Below are 16,411 nucleotides of genomic sequence, written 5' to 3'. Positions count from 1 at the left end.
CAGTCCATCCACCACCCTTGGGGCCTACCTTTCAGGCCATGGGACTTCCCTTCCCCCACCCAGCCACGGCTGGGCAGGGGAGAGTTTGCACTGCATGCTCACCGGAACCAAAGAGAGCGAGTTCCCCTGGGAATTCTGCTTTTAACCCCTCTGTGTTCTCAGAGGCGTGTTCACCTTCAATTGGTCAATATCTAAATTGACCTCTTCCTTCTGGAAAAAAATTCTCTTTCCGTGTCAAACCACGACACAAGGGCAGCTGTTGTTCCACTGCTGCATTTCTTGGCTGGGCAAAGCCCCTCCTACCCGTACTAGGGCCTGAGCTTGAAGATATAAAGAACCAGCCGGGAGGGCAGGCATGGAAAGCTTGACAAAGGCTGAAGGCAGCACTCTGATTCCCCCTTTTCCCAAGACGTTTCTTTAGCTGAAGTTGCTGACAAGGACCAGCCTTGACACACCACAATCGGTTGGTTGTTTTATTTTTTGGGTTCTCAGTCCTGCGTGGGACTCGGAAAGTGGGTGCTGCAGAGGCTCCGGCAAGGCATCAAAAGCGCCGGCCCTGCACCCAAGGGTGGCATGAGATCTCCTCCAGCTCCGGCCTGTCCGCAGGGTGCTTGGCCAAACACCATCGGATCAGGTGCTGGAGCTCTGGGGAGAGAAGGCAGAAAGCGCCGGTCACCGGCAGAGTCTCCTGCCCAGCTGCCCCCGTCGCCCGCGGGGCCCGGGCCATGTTGTGCCGGGCTCTGGGCCGTGCCGGGCTCCCGACCGGCTCTGCTCCACGCGGGAGAGCGGCACGGCGGGACACGGCCGCCTCCTCCGGCCGCCCGTGCCGCGCTGACCCCGTCGGCACGGGCCCCTCCTGCGGCCGGCCCTGGAGGGCAGATCCACGTCCCGCGGAGCTGGTGAGGGCCGCGCCGAGCTGCGCGCCGCCAGCTGCCAAAGCCCGCCGGCTTGAGGCCGGACACCCACCTGGAGAGAGCTGCTGCCGGAAGACGAGCTTGCCCAGCACGATGTCAGGCTCATCCTGGAAGGGGAGGCTCCCGCAGACCATGACGTACAGCAGCACGCCCAGGGACCAGATGGTGGCCGCGTGGCCGTGGTAGCAGCCGAGCCAGATCCACTCGGGCGGGCTGTACACGCGCGTTCCTAGGGGAGACAGGCGGCGCTGGCCGGGCGCAGGCTGCTGCCTTCCAGAGCCTGGCGCCGGCCTCCTGGCCGAGGCAGGGGCTGCAGCCGTGGCCACAGCTTCCCCCCGAGGCCATCCCGCGTCCCCCAGCCAGCTGGCCAAAGGCACGAAACCATTGCGCAAGGCCAAGAAGGCCAGCGGAGCAGCCCAGGCCCTCGTGGGCCTGCTGAGCCCAGGGGCTGGGAGCCGCTTTTGCCCCCCCTCTGTCGGCAGGGCCAGCAGCCGGCTCCTGGGGCTCGGCATCCGCCCCGTTCCTAAAGGCGGCCGGCTGAAGGACGCAGCCCGCAGCCCAGGAGGGAACGGGGCCGTGCGGTGCCTGGCACCGGGAGCAGGGCCCAGGCCATGGGCTCACCGGCAAACCCCGTGAAGGCCCGCTCCTGGAGGAAGGTGCCGCAGCCGAAGTCAATGAGCTTCAGGTGGCCGCTCTCCGGGTTCACCAGGAGGTTCTCTGGCTTGATGTCCCGGTGCAGGACGCCGCAGGCGGTGCAGTGCCGCACGGCCTCCAGCACCTGGCAGAAAAGCCAGCGCGCCTGCTCCTCGCACAGGCAGCCCTGCTCCTGCAGGAACTGCAGGAGATCCTGCGATGCCTCCGGACGCTCCAGGACCAGCACGAAGCTGTCAGGCAGCTCAAACCAGTCCAGGAGCTGGATGATGTTGTGGCATCCAGAGCCCACCTTCTCCATGAGCACCACCTCCAAGGGCACGCGGGTGCCGTCGGGCTGTGAGCAGTAGAAAGTCAGTGCCTGCAGCAGCCTGCTGCTGCTGCTGCTGCTGCTGCAGCAGCCCTGGGGCTGCGCTGCGCCCTGCCCGGGATGCCCCAGTGCCCCCTGGCGCAGCCTCCCAGGCGCTTGCGCTTCCTCCCGCCCGGGGGATGCTCGGGGGTGCCGCTGCCCGGCCCCAGCTCCGCTCTCCGGTGTGCCCAGGCCCGCGGGGCTGCGGCTCCGCACGCTGAGCCCGCCCCGGGATTCTCCCTGCCCGCCACGCCCCGCTCTGTCCCGCTGGCCCCGTTCACTCACCAGCTCGTCCCACTGCAGGACGCTCTCCCGGGCCACGCGTTTGATGGCCACCTGCGAGCCACGGAGAGAGGAGGGCTGAGCTCCAGCCCTGCCGCTCCCCGCCGCTGCCCCTCCTGCCCCGCCCGGCCGTGGCGGCCACTCACCGGGCTCCCGTCCGAGAGGCGGATGCCCGAGTAGACGGTGCTGAAGCCGCCGCTGCCCAGCTGCGGGCCCCACAGGTACAGCTCCTGCCGCTGCCTCTGTTGCCCTGCGGCCGAGAGAAGCCATCAGCCTTGCGCCCAGAACCCCCCGCAAGTGCCCGCGAGTGAAGCGGGCCGGGCCCCCGCGGCCGCCGCGCTCTCACCTGCTTCCTGCTGCGCGCCGGGCAGCGGCCACCGCCCTGCAGCCGCCGGGCTGGCGAGCGGCAGAGCCGGGCCGGGGCAGCGCGCACAGGCGGCTGCGGCAGCCCCGGGGCAGCGGGGCAGGGCGGCACCGTCGCTGTCCCCGGCGGCGTGGGCTGGGCTCTGCTCCTGCCGACGGCCGGGGCTGCAGCCCGAGCCTTGGCACAGGGGGATCCCAGGAGCGGCTGCAAGGCAGACAGGGCTTTTTCGAGCCGTGCCGTCGGAGGCACTGGAAACAGCCGGCGACTAGGCTGCTCGCAGGGGCCCTGGCCTGGCCTGGCCGCGCCCCTCCAGAGCCCCGGGGGAGCCGCAGGCAGCTCCTCGGGAGATCTCACCTGCTACTAGAAAGGCCTTGGCGGCACTCGAGGGCTGTCTTGGGGCAGCTTCCTGCAGATGGAGGAACCTCCGTGCTGTCTGGAGGCCCGTCTCCACCACCAGGCTGGGGCTGTTGCTGGCGGGCAGAACCAGAAGAGCGTCCTGGCTGTCCTGGCTGCTGTGGGATGCCCACTGCTGGCTCCAGGACGCTTGCTGCCCCGCCAGCTGCTCCTGAGCAGGCTCCCCTGCATCGGGCTGGGCTCCCAGTTGGACTTCTGCGCTTTCCCTTGCCACGTCAAGGGTCAGGATGTTCCCTGTGTTGTTGAAGTCCCAGAGTCCAAGGGAGCTGGGAGACCTGTCCACGGGCTCTGCTCCTTCCGCAGGCTGACAGGTCTCACTGAGCCTCAGCAAGGGATGCAGGCTGTCAGAGATAGCAGAGGCTCCTGGCTGGATGCAGGGTCTCTGACAGCCTGAGCTTCCTGCATGGATGGTGATGTCTCTCCCCTGCTGTGCCATCCTTGCAGGCCTTGAGGCTCTCCCAGGGATGGAGAAACTTGCTGGGAGCAGCCTGTGGACGGGATGGAGGCTTCTGGAGGAGCTGGCTAAGCCACAGCAGGGCAGGTGGCCTTGGTTCCGCAGCTCCTCCAGTTCTTTCCACAATGCCTGCCACATCCCAGAGTAGAGTGGCTCACGTGTCCCGTTGCCATCCCCGAGGTGCAGCATCAGTTCCTGCAGCTCCCGGGCCTCTGCCAGGCAGGGGCCGCAGCTGCAGGGGCTGCCCAGGGGGCTGGCGGGAGCACGTGGCCGCTTGCCAGGAGTCGCCCGAGGCCTGGGGAACCTGGGAGCCGCAGGGGCTCCTCGCTTCCTCCGTGAGCCTCTGGGCTGGACCCTGGGGCGCTTCCTCCACTTCCCTCTCCGTGTCCGCCGGCCCCGTGGTTGCCGGTGGCCAAAGGCCCACCAGACAGCCATGGCGGCCAGCAGCAGGAGAAGCACGGTCAGCAGGACGTCACCGTCACCCATGGCTCCGGCACGTCCCGTCGCGACTGCACTGGCAGCTGCGGGCGCTGGCCCGTCTCACACAGCGACAGCGCGGTGATGTCACAGCGATGTCACAGTGCTGCGGCCAGCACAGCCCTGGGACATCACAGCCCTGCCTCACGCCAGCGCTCTGCCCCTTTGTGCAGTCACAGCCCTGCCTCGGCCCCGCCCTCCGCAGTGCCCCAGGAGGGATGAGGGGGCTCCCTAGGGGCACTTGCCAGCTCTCTGGAGCAGAGCGGGTGGAAGATTCTTCTTTACGTAGGACACAGGGATGAGGAGGGGAATGTTGATGGTCTCACCTCCTTGCTGGCAGAGCACGGGACATGGGTTGTCCAATGTGACACTGCAAAGTCCTTGAGGAGGGCAAGCCCCACTCAGCAACATCCAAGACATCTGTGTGCTATCCACCATATTCCCGTGCTGAATCCAAACCCAGCTCTTTGCCGCTCCCTGGGAAGAAAATGGATCCTATCCCACTGAAAGCCAGTACATCTGCCCATTCTTCACCCAGCACACCCTTTCTGTGTGTCACACAGCTGGACACCTGCTCCAGGTGTATTCTGTGAGGGACAGGATCAAAACTCCACTTAAAACCCTGAAATAGAACCTGCTTTTCCTTCCCATCATCCATGAGACCAGGCCAGGACATCGCTGCTGTTTCTGTGCTGCTGGAACTCCAGTGGTGTGAGCTCCAGTCGAGGGATCTGTGACCTGTGGATGAGCCCAGACAGGAGCAGGCATCCGTGGCTGGGAATAAGCCCATGGCAGAGCAGGAATCTCTCAGAGTACCTGTGGCCATGGTTGTTTCCATGCCCAAGAAGGGACTGTGGCCCAGGGATAAACCTGAAGCCTCTGTGGCTGTGGATTAGGCCATGCTCAGCAGGTAGCCCTCGAAACATCAGTGCCTGTGCCTGGGGTCGTGCTGGAGCACCTGAGAGCCATGACCATGGAAGAACCCCTGGCAGAGCAGTTACAGCCTTGGGGGTGCTGCAGCCGTGGTTCAGGCCACATCCTTTTCTTTAGTGGGGATGGAAAACTTCATTGCCTATACTTTGTATAAAATCATGTTTGTAAAAATGTAAGGTTCTAAATTCTTAGGTTCAGGACAAATAAAACACTGCTAATTTTCCTTCAGCTATTTCGTTACTTGTTCCATGGTTATCTTTAAGAGTGAATAAAGGATACAAAAGGCGCTCTTAAAAATGAATTTCAAGAGCTCTTTGGAATTTTGTTTTCAAAGGAGAATGAAATAAAGAGGATTGATAGTATGACCTATGCAGCTGGTGACAAGCTTGGTATTATGTTGAAGCTTTTTTTAAATTATTGGATATAGCCACTTTTTAAGAAATCTTGCATGTAAATATTCTGTTAGTTTTTAAAGTAGAAAAGTGTAAGCTGATGTTTTGTAGAAGCAGCTGAATGCATTGGTCTTCCTGGCAGGTTTGGCTGAGTTGTGTTGGTGAGTGTGTGTTTTGGTTTTGTTGCAGTTATCCTGGAGAGGATGGTCTGGGCAGGAGAAAAAGGCTCTCTGCAAACCTAGCAAACAAAAGTACCTTGTAGCTGGGCTTTGTTTCAGAGCTGGATCTACACACATCCTTTTCTTACGCAGCCTTGGGAATTGCACCGCTCCTTTGCTGTTAATGACAAGGTTATTTAAATATGGCAAGGTAATCTGGACTCTTAAATCATGGTAGCCTTGCACAGCACAGCGTGATCCCTTCTGTTCCCGGAGAAATCTTGGAAGTTTTATGGAAGAAATTGCCCCTTCAAGGCAAATTAATAAAACACTGTATTCTGTGAACTTCATCCTAACATGAGCACTGTGTGAGCAGTGCTCCAAGCAGTGTCCAACTAGAGTCACCCTTGAAAACTGGAATCTGAAGGATCATCAGCCTGCCTGGGTCACTTTGTTGGATGCATGGCATTGCTGGTAAATTTGTTTCTTCCAGAATAGAAAAGAAAAAGAAAATTGAGGCTTTTTGAGGGTGTGTATTAGATAAACTTTTGTCTGATAGTTCCTATTTATTGATATTCTGTGGTCAATATCACCGTTAGAGTTTGAAAATAACCTATCCAATCTCTGTAGTATGTTGAGAACTTCAAATATAGACGTTTCAATATTTGCAAAATAGTACTTATTTCACTTGGGTTAAATTTAAATTGGGTTAAATAATGGGGAAGCACAGCAAAATCTTCCAGCAACAACTACTTGGAGCAGTGTCTTTGTTTGAAAAGACAGGTGTCTGCTAAAGAAGGCAGAAGCCTCCCCTGAAACGGAAAATGTAAACCCCCTCCCTCCAAATCATTATAATTTTAAAATTAAAAGGCTCTCGGGTGAAGATATGGGAATAACAGTTCTTGTCCTAGTTTGATACGGAAAGATAATATTTTCCGGAAGGACGAGGTCAATTTAGATATTAACCAATTGAAGGTGAACACACCTCTGGGAATATAGAGGGGTTAAAAGCAGAATTCCCAGGGGAACTCGCTCTCTTTAGTTCTGGTCAGTGTGTAGTGCAGCCTCCCCCGCCCGGCCCGGGGCTGGGTGGGGAGGGGAAGGCCCATGGCCTGACGGAGGTAAGGCCGAAGGGTGGAGGGACTGAAACCGGGCTGGTCCCTGCAGATGGAAGGGTGGAAGAAATCTAAGATGTCTCCGTCCCCCCGCAGAGAAACACAAGATACACAAGAAACACATAGAAACACAAGATGTAGAGCTGTATTTTCTTCAAGAGTCTGTGCCACAAGAGAGGCTCCTGCCTCCCTCGAAGGGCTGAGTATCGATCGTTTAGAAGGTAAAAACCTGAGTGGGGTCTAGATTTGTCTCACTGTAGTTTGTTAGAGTTGGGTGGTAGGAAGATGAATGCTTTGCAAGGTTTTCATTTGATCTTTGTATATTTTTTCTTTCCCTTTTTTCCTTTCTCTTTTCTTTTGTAGTAGTAGCTTAATAAAGTTTTTTTTTTCTGTTATTAAGCTTAGGCCTGTTTTGCTCTGTTCTAAATTCCACTTCACAGCATTCAAGGGAGGGATCACATTTTCATAGGAGTACTGGCATTGTGCCAGTGTCAAACCATGACATTTTTGGTTCCCTGACCGGGAAAAATAAAATAAAATCAAATAAGACAAGATAAGATAGTGATAACATAAAAGCTGTAAGATGAAATCAAAGAAGAATAAAAGCAAAGCATGTGTTAAGTTTTGAAATAAATTAGGGTAGAAATTTAGTATAAGTTGCTGTTTCATATAGAATGTGTTAAATGTAATTTTGATACTGATTTTTTTTTTTTTTTGTAATCAGTGTTCTCCGAAGCAAAGGGTAGAGTGTCGTAGTTTGACACGGAAAGAGAATTTTTTCCAGAAGGAAGAGATCAATTTAGATATTAACCAATTGAAGGTGGACACGCCTCTGGGAATATAGAGGGGTTAAAAGCAGAATTCCCAGGGGAACTCGCTCTCTTTAGTTCTGGTCAGTGTGTAGGGCAGCCTCCCCCGCCCGGCCCGTGGCTGGGTGGGGAGGGGAAGGCCCATGGCCTGACGGAGGTAAGGCCGAAGGGTGGAGGGACTGGAACCGGGCTGGCCCCTGCAGATGGAAGGGTGGAAGAAATCTAAGATGTCTCCGTTCCCCCCCCGCCAGAGTTTCTCTCCCGAGAGAGAGAGAGAAAGAGACAGCGGCAGTTTTGTCAGCAATTTCACTGTCAGGAAGGAGGAGCAGGGGGAGCTGCAAGGTGCCCAGTGCGTGGGAGTTGCCGGAGTCTGGGCATCGAGCCATCTGTGCAGAGTTTGAACTTTTAACCCTTTCTTGAGAAATGAAAGCTTTGTGAATTTTTCCTTCCCCTCCTCGGTTTGAAAGAGAGGAAGAGAGACACCTTAGACCCTGGGATGTTAGAAGGAGAAATTCTAGATGGGAGGGGGACAAGGAGTGGCTTTTGACTGGACTTTTCCGTGTTAGCCACAAACTGAACTAATCTTCTTTTAAGAGAGACTGTATTTTGAGAAAATGCCAGTGAGTCAAGAGACCTGTTTCAGCTGGGAAGACACAGAAGTGAACAGAGAAAAAAGTTAGAGGGTTTGTGGTGGCGCCCCCTGTCTTTAAAGGAAAGAGAAGAGAAGAAGATCTCTGTTTTTAAACCCTCAGCTCTAGGGGAAATGGGAAAATAGGGGGGACAGTGGACCCAAACAATGAAAAACTGAACTGTTGTTTTTCTCCCCTCTTGGCAGGGCATCCTTGAAAGGAAATATCCTAAAAGCAGTTTGTCCATCCATGCATTGGTGGTGAGAGCACTGTGCATAGAAAAGAGAAGGTCACTATAGCAAACTTTTCTCCGGGCGGTGCCATGTGTGACATAGAAACACAAGATGTAGATCTGTATTTTCTTCAAGAGTCTGTGCCACAAGAGAGGCTCCTGCCTCCCTCGAAGGGGCTGAGTATCGATCGTTTAGAAGGTAAAAACCTGAGTGGGGTCTAGATTGTGTCTCACTGTAGTTTGTTAGAGTTGGGTGGTAGGGAGAGGAATGCTTTGCAAGGTTTTCATTTGATCTTTGTGTATTTTTTCTTTCCCTTTTTTCCTTTCTCTTTTCTTTTGTAGTAGTAGCTTAATAAAGTTTTTTTTTCTGTTATCAAGCTTAGGCCTGTTTTGCTCTGCTCTAAATTCCACTTCACAGCATTCAAGGGAGGGATCACATTTTCATGGGAGCATTGGCATTGTGCCAGTGTCAAACCATAACAGTTCTTTACTAGGAAAACTCAAAAATACAAATGTAATAGGACAAAGCTCAACAAAAAGAAACGAGTGAGAGAGTCAGAATAAGACCTGACACCCTGTGGGTCAGGGTGGTGGCAGCATCCCACTAAATGGTGGCTGCGGTGCTCCTGCAGTTCCAGCTGTGCTTCTGCTGGAGCAGGGATCCTGTAGAAAGGTGGAGTTTTCTTCTGAAGGCCCAGTAGTGGTATAGATGGGCCTGGTCTTCCTCTGGGAATCCAGTGGCGAAGAAAGCTGCACCTCCGGGAATCCAGTTGGGAGAAAGGCTGCCCTGGTGTCCCAAAATCTCTGATTATACCCAGTTAGGAATACTTGGTTCCTCCCCCTGGGCAGAAGATCGCCCAGTGAGATGATATAATTTTATCAGCCATGCAGGGCCACTCCATGGCCCATTACCAGCAGATGTCTCCCCAGAGGGAGGATTGGTTTGTAGAAGAGATAAAGAAAACTGCACAATGGACAGAAGATAACTGCCACACCTCCAACAGGTGGCAGAGAGAATACACACATTGCCTTGCAATCTAGGACAAGGAGTAACCAAGCAGTTTGGTTGGATTATTGTAGGAAGAAAAGTTACAAATGCTCACTTGAAGAGGGCAGAAGATGCTGAACAACTTCCAGCTTGTTTTAGATCTACCTAAAGAAAAAAATACATCCCAGGAATGTGGTGTATAACATTTCTGGATTGTCAGTGTTCAATTTATGGATGGAAAGGAGTGGGGAGAGGGGGAACTTGCAATACCTCTGGGAAGGGAGGATGCTTTCACTCCCGGAAAACCTCTGCCACGAATGGCATTCCTGAGATCAGGGCTTCACCTTTTCAGCGTAAGGGTGATTGTGATGGAATGGGATGGCTTGGTTCCAGTTTTGCTCTGACAGTGGGAATGAGAGCAGGAGAATGCGCTGTTGCCTCGCAGAGGCAGCCACACTATTTTCTGAATGTGGCACAGGTTTAGTAGATGGCACCCTCCACAGGCAGGCAGCTGGGTGCTTTCCTGTGACTGGTTACTGCACTTTCCATTACCATTGGTTGTTTTTAAGGCAGCAGAAGATATTTTTGGGGGGTAAAATGAGACCAGCACTGTGGGAATGACTCTGGCATCTCAACATTTCCTGTGGGCTCCATGCACATGACTTAGGATGGTGCACACTAAGCTGGTCAAGCGCCTAGCCCTGCATCCCATTTCATAGGAAGAAAAAAAAAGAGCTCAGCAGGGCTCAACCTGAAATGATATTTTGTAGCTTCTGGCTCTCCTCAGAGTTCTGGTAAGAGAGGAACGTCTCTGTCTCTGAAACCAAATAACCCTTGGAATTCACACATGGACCTGTGTGTCGCTTCAAGAGACACCAAGAAGCCCTGCCACTTTGCAAGGTGTCATGGCTTGACACTGGCACAATGCCAGTGCCCCCATGAAAATGTGATCCCTCCCTTGAATGCTGTGAAGTGGAATCTAGAATAGAGCAAAGCAGGCCCAAGCTTAATAACAGAAAAAAAACTTTATTATACTACTACTACAAAAGAAAAGAGAAAACTAAAGAAGGGAAAAAAAAACCCACACAAAGATCAAATGAAAACCTTGCAAAACATTCCTCCCCCACCACCCAACTCCAACAAACCACAGTGAGACACAATCTGGACCCCAATCAGGTTTCCACCCTCCAAACAATCGATACTCAGTCCATCGAGGGAACAGAGTCTCTCCTGTGCCACAGACCCCCCAAGAAACACAGCTCCACATCCTGTGTTTCCATGTCACACATGGCACCACCCGGAGAAAAAGTTTGCCATGGTGACCCTTCTCCTTTCCATGCACAGTGCTCTCACCACCAGTGCATGGATGGACAGACTGCTTTTAGGATTTTTCCTTTCAAGGATGCCCTGCCAAGAGAGGAGAAAAACAACAGTTCAGTTTTCATTGTTTGGGACCACAGTCCGGCCCCATTTTCCCCTGGGGCCGAGGGCTCAAGAACAGAGATCTTCTTCTCTTCTCTTTCCTTTCCAGGACAGGGGGATGCCACCACAACCTCCCTAACCTTTTCTCTGTTCAATTTTGTCTTTTTCCCAGCTGAAGGAGGTCTCTTGACTCACTGGCATCCTCCCAAAACACAGTCCCTCTTGAAGGAGAAGATTGGTTCAGGTTGTGGCTAACACGGAAAAGTCCAGCCAAATGCCACTCCTTGTCCCCCTCCCATCCAGAATTCCTCCTTCCAACATCCCAGGGTCCAAGGTGTCCCTCTTCCTCTCTTTCAAACCGAGGAGGGGAAGGAAAAATTCACAAGCTTTCATTTCTCAAGGAAGGGTTAAAAGTCCGAACTCCCAGGGATGACTCGATGCTCAGACTCCGGCAACTCCCACGCACTGGGCACCTTGCAGCTCCCCCCGCTCCTCCTTCCTCACGGTGAAATTGCTGACAAATCTGCCACTGTCTCTTTTCTCTCTCCCTCTCGGGAGAGAAACTCTGGGCGGCGGGGAACAGAGACATCTTAGATTTCTTCCACCCTTCCATCTGCAGGGGCCAGCCAGGTTCCAGTCCATCCACCACCCTTGGGGCCTACCTTTCAGGCCATGGGACTTCCCTTCCCCCACCCAGCCACGGCTGGGCAGGGGAGAGTTTGCACTGCATGCTCACCGGAACCAAAGAGAGCGAGTTCCCCTGGGAATTCTGCTTTTAACCCCTCTGTGTTCTCAGAGGCGTGTTCACCTTCAATTGGTCAATATCTAAATTGACCTCTTCCTTCTGGAAAAAAATTCTCTTTCCGTGTCAAACCACGACACAAGGGCAGCTGTTGTTCCACTGCTGCATTTCTTGGCTGGGCAAAGCCCCTCCTACCCGTACTAGGGCCTGAGCTTGAAGATATAAAGAACCAGCCGGGAGGGCAGGCATGGAAAGCTTGACAAAGGCTGAAGGCAGCACTCTGATTCCCCCTTTTCCCAAGACGTTTCTTTAGCTGAAGTTGCTGACAAGGACCAGCCTTGACACACCACAATCGGTTGGTTGTTTTATTTTTTGGGTTCTCAGTCCTGCGTGGGACTCGGAAAGTGGGTGCTGCAGAGGCTCCGGCAAGGCATCAAAAGCGCCGGCCCTGCACCCAAGGGTGGCATGAGATCTCCTCCAGCTCCGGCCTGTCCGCAGGGTGCTTGGCCAAACACCATCGGATCAGGTGCTGGAGCTCTGGGGAGAGAAGGCAGAAAGCGCCGGTCACCGGCAGAGTCTCCTGCCCAGCTGCCCCCGTCGCCCGCGGGGCCCGGGCCATGTTGTGCCGGGCTCTGGGCCGTGCCGGGCTCCCGACCGGCTCTGCTCCACGCGGGAGAGCGGCACGGCGGGACACGGCCGCCTCCTCCGGCCGCCCGTGCCGCGCTGACCCCGTCGGCACGGGCCCCTCCTGCGGCCGGCCCTGGAGGGCAGATCCACGTCCCGCGGAGCTGGTGAGGGCCGCGCCGAGCTGCGCGCCGCCAGCTGCCAAAGCCCGCCGGCTTGAGGCCGGACACCCACCTGGAGAGAGCTGCTGCCGGAAGACGAGCTTGCCCAGCACGATGTCAGGCTCATCCTGGAAGGGGAGGCTCCCGCAGACCATGACGTACAGCAGCACGCCCAGGGACCAGATGGTGGCCGCGTGGCCGTGGTAGCAGCCGAGCCAGATCCACTCGGGCGGGCTGTACACGCGCGTTCCTAGGGGAGACAGGCGGCGCTGGCCGGGCGCAGGCTGCTGCCTTCCAGAGCCTGGCGCCGGCCTCCTGGCCGAGGCAGGGGCTGCAGCCGTGGCCACAGCTTCCCCCCGAGGCCATCCCGCGTCCCCCAGCCAGCTGGCCAAAGGCACGAAACCATTGCGCAAGGCCAAGAAGGCCAGCGGAGCAGCCCAGGCCCTCGTGGGCCTGCTGAGCCCAGGGGCTGGGAGCCGCTTTTGCCCCCCCTCTGTCGGCAGGGCCAGCAGCCGGCTCCTGGGGCTCGGCATCCGCCCCGTTCCTAAAGGCGGCCGGCTGAAGGACGCAGCCCGCAGCCCAGGAGGGAACGGGGCCGTGCGGTGCCTGGCACCGGGAGCAGGGCCCAGGCCATGGGCTCACCGGCAAACCCCGTGAAGGCCCGCTCCTGGAGGAAGGTGCCGCAGCCGAAGTCAATGAGCTTCAGGTGGCCGCTCTCCGGGTTCACCAGGAGGTTCTCTGGCTTGATGTCCCGGTGCAGGACGCCGCAGGCGGTGCAGTGCCGCACGGCCTCCAGCACCTGGCAGAAAAGCCAGCGCGCCTGCTCCTCGCACAGGCAGCCCTGCTCCTGCAGGAACTGCAGGAGATCCTGCGATGCCTCCGGACGCTCCAGGACCAGCACGAAGCTGTCAGGCAGCTCAAACCAGTCCAGGAGCTGGATGATGTTGTGGCATCCAGAGCCCACCTTCTCCATGAGCACCACCTCCAAGGGCACGCGGGTGCCGTCGGGCTGTGAGCAGTAGAAAGTCAGTGCCTGCAGCAGCCTGCTGCTGCTGCTGCTGCTGCTGCAGCAGCCCTGGGGCTGCGCTGCGCCCTGCCCGGGATGCCCCAGTGCCCCCTGGCGCAGCCTCCCAGGCGCTTGCGCTTCCTCCCGCCCGGGGGATGCTCGGGGGTGCCGCTGCCCGGCCCCAGCTCCGCTCTCCGGTGTGCCCAGGCCCGCGGGGCTGCGGCTCCGCACGCTGAGCCCGCCCCGGGATTCTCCCTGCCCGCCACGCCCCGCTCTGTCCCGCTGGCCCCGTTCACTCACCAGCTCGTCCCACTGCAGGACGCTCTCCCGGGCCACGCGTTTGATGGCCACCTGCGAGCCACGGAGAGAGGAGGGCTGAGCTCCAGCCCTGCCGCTCCCCGCCGCTGCCCCTCCTGCCCCGCCCGGCCGTGGCGGCCACTCACCGGGCTCCCGTCCGAGAGGCGGATGCCCGAGTAGACGGTGCTGAAGCCGCCGCTGCCCAGCTGCGGGCCCCACAGGTACAGCTCCTGCCGCTGCCTCTGTTGCCCTGCGGCCGAGAGAAGCCATCAGCCTTGCGCCCAGAACCCCCCGCAAGTGCCCGCGAGTGAAGCGGGCCGGGCCCCCGCGGCCGCCGCGCTCTCACCTGCTTCCTGCTGCGCGCCGGGCAGCGGCCACCGCCCTGCAGCCGCCGGGCTGGCGAGCGGCAGAGCCGGGCCGGGGCAGCGCGCACAGGCGGCTGCGGCAGCCCCGGGGCAGCGGGGCAGGGCGGCACCGTCGCTGTCCCCGGCGGCGTGGGCTGGGCTCTGCTCCTGACGACGGCCGGGGCTGCAGCCCGACCCTTGGCACAGGGGGATCCCAGGAGCGGCTGCAAGGCAGACAGGGCTTTTTCGAGCCGTGCCGTCGGAGGCACTGGAAACAGCCGGCGACTAGGCTGCTCGCAGGGGCCCTGGCCTGGCCTGGCTGCGCCCCTCCAGAGCCCCGGGGGAGCCGCAGGCAGCTCCTCGGGAGATCTCACCTGCTACTAGAAAGGCCTTGGCGGCACTCGAGGGCTGTCTTGGGGCAGCTTCCTGCAGATGGAGGAACCTCCGTGCTGTCTGGAGGCTCGTCTCCACCACCAGGCTGGGGCTGTTGCTGGCGGGCAGAACCAGAAGAGCGTCCTGGCTGTCCTGGCTGCTGTGGGATGCCCACTGCTGGCTCCAGGACGCTTGCTGCCCCAGCAGCTGCTCCTGAGCGGGCTCCCCTGCATCGGGCTGGGCTCCCAGTTGGACTTCTGGGCTTTCCCTTGCCACGTCAAGGGTCAGGATGTTGCCTGTGTTGTTGAAGTCCCAGAGTCCAAGGGAGCTGGGAGACCTGTCCACGGGCTCTGCTCCTTCCGCAGGCTGACAGGTCTCACTGAGCCTCTGCAAGGGATGCAGGCTGTCAGAGATAGCAGAGGCCCCTGGCTGGATGCAGGGTCTCTGACAGCCTGAGCTTCCTGCATGAATGGTGATGTCTCTCCCCTGCTGTGCCATCCTTGCAGGCCTTGAGGCTCTCCCAGGGATGGAGAAACTTGCTGGGAGCAGCCTCTGTACGGGATGGAGGCTTCTGGAGGAGCTGGCTAAGCCACAGCAGGGCAGGTGGCCTTGGTTCTGCAGCTCCTCCAGTTCTTTCCACAATGCCTGCCACATCCCAGAATAGAGCTGCTCACGTGTCCCGTTGCCATCCCCGAGGTGCAGCATCAGTTCCTGCAGCTCCCGGGCCTCTGCCAGGCAGGGGCCGCAGCTGCAGGGGCTGCCCAGGGGGCTGGCGGGAGCACGTGGCCACTTGCCAGGAGTCGCCCGAGGCCTGGGGAACCTGGGAGCCGCAGGGGCTCCTCGCTTCCTCCGTGAGCCTCTGGGCTGGACCCTGGGGCGCTTCCTCCACTTCCCTCTCCGTGTCCGCCGGCCCCGCGGTTGCCGGTGGCCAAAGGCCCACCAGACAGCCACGGCGGCCAGCAGCAGGAGAAGCACGGTCAGCAGGACGTCACCGTCACCCATGGCTCCGGCACGTCCCGTCGCGACTGCACTGGCAGCTGCGGGCGCTGGCCCGTCGCACACAGCGACAGCGCGGTGATGTCACAGCGATGTCACAGTGCTGCGGCCAGCACAGCCCTGGGACATCACAGCCCTGCCTCACGCCAGCGCTCTGCCCCTTTGTGCAGTCACAGCCCTGCCTCGGCCCCGCCCTCCGCAGTGCCCCAGGAGGGATGAGGGGGCTCCCTAGGGGCACTTGCCAGCTCTCTGGAGCAGAGCGGGTGGAAGATTCTGCTTTACGTAGGACACAGGGATGAGGAGGGGAATGTTGATGGTCTCACCTCCTTGTTGGCAGAGCACGGGACATGGATTGTCCAATGTGACACTGCAAAGTCCTTGAGGAGGGCAAGCCCCACTCAGCAACATCCAAGACATCTGTGTGCTATCCACCACATTCCCGTCCTGAATCCAAACCCAGCTCTTTGCCGCTCCCTGGGAAGAAAATGGATCCTATCCTACTGAAAGCCAGTACATCTGCCCATTCTTCACCCAGCACACCATTTCTGTGTGTCACACAGCTGGACACCTGCTCCAGGTGTATTCTGTGAGGGACAGGATCAAAACTCCACTTAAAACCCTGAAATAGAACCTGCTTTGCCTTCCCATCATCCATGAGACCAGGCCAGGACATCGCTGCTGTTTCTGTGCTGCTGGAACTCCAGTGGTGTGAGCTCCAGTCGAGGGATCTGTGACCTGTGGATGAGCCCAGAAAGGAGCAGGACACCCGCAGGCATCCGCGGCTGGGAATAAGCCCATGGCAGAGCAGGAATCTCTCAGAGTACCTGTGGCCATGGTTGTTTCCATGCCCAAGAAGGGATTGTGGCCCAGGGATAAACCTGAAGCCTCTGTGGCTGTGGATTAGGCCATGCTCAGCAGGTAGCCCTCGAAACATCAGTGCCTGTGCCTGGGGTCGTGCTGGAGCACCTGAGAGCCATGACCATGGAAGAACCCCTGGCAGAGCAGTTACAGCCTTGGGGGTGCTGCAGCCGTGGTTCAGGCCAAATCCATTTCTTTAGTGGGGATGGAAAACTTCATTGCCTATACTTTGTATAAAATCATGTTTGTAAAAATGTAAGGTTCTAAATTCTTAGGTTCAGGACAAATAAAACACTGCTAATTTTCCTTCAGCTATTTCGTTACTTGTTCCATGGTTATCTTTAAGAGTGAATAAAGGATACAAAAGGCGCTCTTAAAAATGAATTTCAAGAGCTCTTTGGAATTTTGTTTTCAAAGGAGAATGAAAT

General features: G+C 57.4%; 2 protein-coding genes across 2 annotated transcripts; both read right to left on the bottom strand.

Moving 5' to 3' along the window:
* Window positions 1-541: 541 nt before the first annotated feature.
* On the bottom strand, window positions 542-4,731 carry LOC144246186 (serine/threonine-protein kinase pim-1-like). The gene is made up of 6 exons (XM_077782645.1): window positions 4,722-4,731; window positions 2,343-2,446; window positions 2,200-2,250; window positions 1,536-1,902; window positions 967-1,143; window positions 542-645 (listed from the first exon to the last, which is right to left on the bottom strand). The coding sequence occupies exons 1-6, from the start codon at window positions 4,729-4,731 to the stop codon at window positions 542-544; spliced, it is 813 nt and encodes a 270-aa protein (XP_077638771.1).
* A 7,027-nt stretch (window positions 4,732-11,758) lies between these two features.
* LOC144246185 (serine/threonine-protein kinase pim-1-like) lies at window positions 11,759-15,959 on the bottom strand. The gene is made up of 6 exons (XM_077782644.1): window positions 15,950-15,959; window positions 13,560-13,663; window positions 13,417-13,467; window positions 12,753-13,119; window positions 12,184-12,360; window positions 11,759-11,862 (listed from the first exon to the last, which is right to left on the bottom strand). Exons 1-6 carry the CDS (start codon window positions 15,957-15,959, stop codon window positions 11,759-11,761), a joined length of 813 nt encoding a protein of 270 aa, XP_077638770.1.
* Between the last annotated feature and the right edge of the window lie 452 nt (window positions 15,960-16,411).

The sequence above is a fragment of the Lonchura striata genome, chromosome 4 (genome assembly GCF_046129695.1).
Source record: "Lonchura striata isolate bLonStr1 chromosome 4, bLonStr1.mat, whole genome shotgun sequence".
NCBI lineage: Eukaryota > Metazoa > Chordata > Aves > Passeriformes > Estrildidae > Lonchura > Lonchura striata.
The sequence above is the reverse complement of the archived record's forward strand: the minus strand, read 5'-3'. Positions and strand labels throughout refer to the sequence as shown.